A 3,974-nucleotide genomic window follows, 5' to 3' on the forward strand; every position below is an offset into this window, starting at 1 on the left:
CGCGGACGCGCTTGTAAAAAACGAGCGCGTCGCACTGCGACCGCGTCACTTCCATTATGAGCGCGCATACCGCGCGCCTACATTTGAAATAACGAGCTTGTGCGCGCAAAAGACGCGATATGTGAACAGGCCCTTAAAGGGTTAAGAACAGTCTTTGGTTGCACCATTCTGTAAATGAAAAGTGTTCTGAGTTTCATTTAATGTGAAATCATTTCATTTCAGTGGTAAGGAAATTATGACTGCCAGATATTAGTTATGTTAATACACACTTCCCCTTCTTTTGTAACTACTGTTAATGCCTTCATTGGAACCATTTCGAACTATAAAAAGTGTTCTGTAAAGTAGTGTTCTTAACAGAGAGGGAAGATGTTTTGTTTATCAATCATTGTGATACTGAGTGTAATAGCTAGAGGGCAGTAACACCTAAAAAGAGGACCTACTGAGGTGAGGAAGTTGAGTTGATGATGTCCTGTTTTACTGATGCTTCCTACATTGAAGACAGACGTTTTAGTTTATGGTTACAAAAACGTTAGGAACTGGTTCACAAAAATTAACCAAACTAATGTCCTGTTTGACAGACAGGCAGACAGATAGATAGGCAGACAGACATACAGGCAGGCAGACAGACATACAGGCAGACAGACAGACAGACAGACAGACAGACAGATAGATAGGCAGACAGACAGACAGGCAGGCAGACAGACAGGCAGACAGACAGACAGACAGATAGATAGACAGACAGACAGACAGACAGACAGGCAGATAGATAGACAGACAGACAGACAGACAGACAGATAGACAGACAGACAGACAGGCAGGCAGACAGACAGGCAGAGATAGATAGCTAAGTAGAGGTCGTGATCTCAGGTCAGTGGGTCGTTCTGACACATTCAGCTCGGATTCCCTGTAAGTAGGCATTAATTCACGGTAATTTCCAGAGCGGAAAAGAACAGCCCAGCGAGTGACGTCAGTAGTAATTGGTCGGGATACACTCGCCTGTCCTGCATGCAGAGCCGGTGTCTCAGTGTGTGTCGGCGTGAGGAACCGATGAGCGACCTGTCCTGAAGCATCATGGGGAACCAGCCCGGCATGTCCTTGCAGGAGCTGACCGCCTGCCACTCGCACAAGTGGTACCGGAAGTTCATGACCGAGTGTCCGTCCGGCCAGCTCACGTTCTACGAGTTCAAGAAGTTCTTTGGGCTGAAGAATCTGTCAGAGTCCTCAAACGAGTACGTCGAGACCATGTTCAAGACCTTCGACATAAACGACGTAAGACAATCTGTTTTTATTCTATTTAATATTTACAGTTCTGCTAAATGTTTTATTGTTGTTGTTATTATTTTTTTTTTTAAAAGTGTGTTTAAGTTAATCAGTTCTCATGAAATTAAGAAATTTCATTAAGTATAAACCTGACTCGGTAACATTATACAATAAGGTTCATTATACATTAGTTAACTACCTTAGTTAACATGAACTAAGAATGAACAATACTTCTACAGCATTAATTAATCTTAGTTAATATTAATTTCAACATTTACTCATGCATTATTAAAATCAAAGGTTGTATATGTTAACATTAGTTAATGCACTGTGAACTAACATGCTGAACAGCTGGATTTTGATTAACTAACATTAACAAAGATTAATAAATACTGTAACAAATGTATTGCTCATTGTTAGTTAATGTTAGTTAATACATTAACTAATGTTAACTTAACCTTATTATAAAGTGTTACCCCTGATTCTTCAAAGTACCAAGAGCCCAATCAGATCATAACAGATATATAGAGACGCTAGTGTTGGATGAACTCATTGATCAGAGATGGCCTTTTGCTTCGTTTCTCTTAATGATGATGATGGGTAATGAGATCGGTGTCAATACAGTAAACTCAGATCAAACAGCAGCGCTGCACGAGATCAGAGGTCTAGACTAAGACCCATTAAAGCCGGTAATCTGGTTAACAGGAGTGTGTAAACTCCTCATTGACTTGTCTAATCATGGCTTTCTAAAGTCGTTTTATTGACCTCTGTGAATAAAATCTTCAAACTTAAAGCTACACTGTGTGATATTTTCCCCCATCTAGCGGTGAAATTGTATATGACTACCCAGTGAATATTAGTTTCTGTTCCTTTCAATTTCGAGGGCATTTTAACTCCTATGGTGGCCGTATTATTCCAAGATAAACATGGCTTCCAGTTCGACTTCGTCCAATTGCACCTTTAATTAAAACTATCACCGGTGATCCATCGAGGCACAGATTTATGTTACAAGGTAAACAATACTTTTTCACCATTGACGCGAGGAAAAGTAACGCAAGTTATACTAGAGGTCGTTCTGGCGTTATGCTCAACCATGCTATGGTTAGACAAGCAACTATAAAACTTCGAATTTACACAAATAGGCTGAATCACCTATCGAGAAGAAAGCAGGCAACTTCGGCGTCCGTTTTAAAATCTTTGCTCCTCATGAGCTCTTTCCATCTGGGAAAAGTTACTCCAGTATTGACTTTGGCTGATTTGCCTGTCGCGTTGACGTTTTAATTCTCTCTTTCGCTTCCTTGGCGACTCTGCTACTGTCCTCGAAAATAGGCATGATCCTCCATTCCTTTCAAATCTGCCGGCAGTCGCGAGTAATCTCCCCTCGCATTCGTCTCTGTGTCACTGAGTGTGAAGCGCTAAAGGCGAAGCTTGAATTTCCAGGTATGTCCCTCTTTGGCTAATGTAGTTTCAAGATGGAGGGGCAACATTGCGACCGGCATTCGAACCCCTCACCCATATGTACTTTCAATGGCAGATTATAAACTTACGAGAATACTTTATTACTTGAAAGAAGTAAATATACATTAATGAGCACATATATTTTGAAAGAACTAAGTGTTTTTTGCTAAGAATCAACTAAAAAAATTACACAGTGTAGCTTTAAAGCTTTTCAAAGTTATTTCAAACATTCATGCAAGGCTCTGTCAAGCCAACATCAAAGTTTGTCATCAAACTTTACTCATCTAGTCTCTTCTTCTTTATATCTGTGTCCGTGGCATAAATAATCAAACAGACAATATCATGCAAGTGTGCAACGACATATATTATATTATAATTTGATGTGTATATGGTGCTATGTTGTTCAAGTTTATTGTGTGTGTGGTCAGGACGGCTTTATAGACTTCATGGAGTACGTGGCTGCTCTGAGTCTGGTCCTGAAGGGAGGCGTTCAGCAGAAGTTGCGCTGGTACTTCAAACTCTTCGACATGGACGGCAGCGGATGCATCGACCGGGACGAGCTGCTGCTGATCTTCAAGGTGTCGTGTTTAATTCAGCGGCATCTGAGTTCCTCTTCAGCGCCTCCTGCTGGCTCACTTTAGCCTCAAACTGTTTTTCTGCTCTAGGCTGTTCATGCCATCAATGGAGAAGACCAGGAGATTACTCCTGAGGACTTGGCCGACATGGTGTTCAACAGGATTGATGTTAATGGAGACGGTAATCTATCTATCTATGCTATTTAAATATGTAAATAAATGATATGATTTACGTATGTAACTGTATGTGTTTAGGCGAGCTGTCTCTGGATGAGTTCATGGAGGGCATCGAGGCGGACGAGGCTATCACTATGATGTTAACCCAGAGTTTGGATCTGACTCATATTGCCAGTAATATCCACAGCGAGACTGACTCTGAACAGCAGGATGACTGACCCCAGACCAGCCCGAGTTGCCAAACATGATGATGAGGGGAGGGGAGTCTGGACCGTTTCGGAACTCTGAACTAAACCTGTTGATTCAGCACTGACTAAAGAGCTTTAAACCATTAACACATCAGATATGATCAGTATTAACAGAATTGTGCACTGCATTTCACAAACCTGATTATTCCCCTGTAATCTCACAGAATGACTGAGACTAGATCAAATGCTTTATTTAAGTGCACTTATGCATGTTGAATCGAAATTTAATTTCTATTAAATAAAAACTGTTAAATGC

General features: G+C 40.9%; 1 protein-coding gene across 1 annotated transcript; it reads left to right on the top strand.

The window, feature by feature from the left end:
- Positions 1-436: 436 nt before the first annotated feature.
- Positions 437-3,974, top strand: LOC308701501 (guanylyl cyclase-activating protein 1-like). Its single transcript, XM_081383822.1, has 4 exons — positions 437-1,269; positions 3,147-3,296; positions 3,384-3,474; positions 3,549-3,974. Exons 1-4 carry the CDS (start codon positions 1,072-1,074, stop codon positions 3,686-3,688), a joined length of 579 nt encoding a protein of 192 aa, XP_081239948.1. The 5' UTR covers positions 437-1,071; the 3' UTR covers positions 3,689-3,974.

This window comes from Scardinius erythrophthalmus (assembly GCF_964197995.2).
Source record: "Scardinius erythrophthalmus genome assembly, chromosome: 14".
NCBI classification, from domain to species: domain Eukaryota; kingdom Metazoa; phylum Chordata; class Actinopteri; order Cypriniformes; family Leuciscidae; genus Scardinius; species Scardinius erythrophthalmus.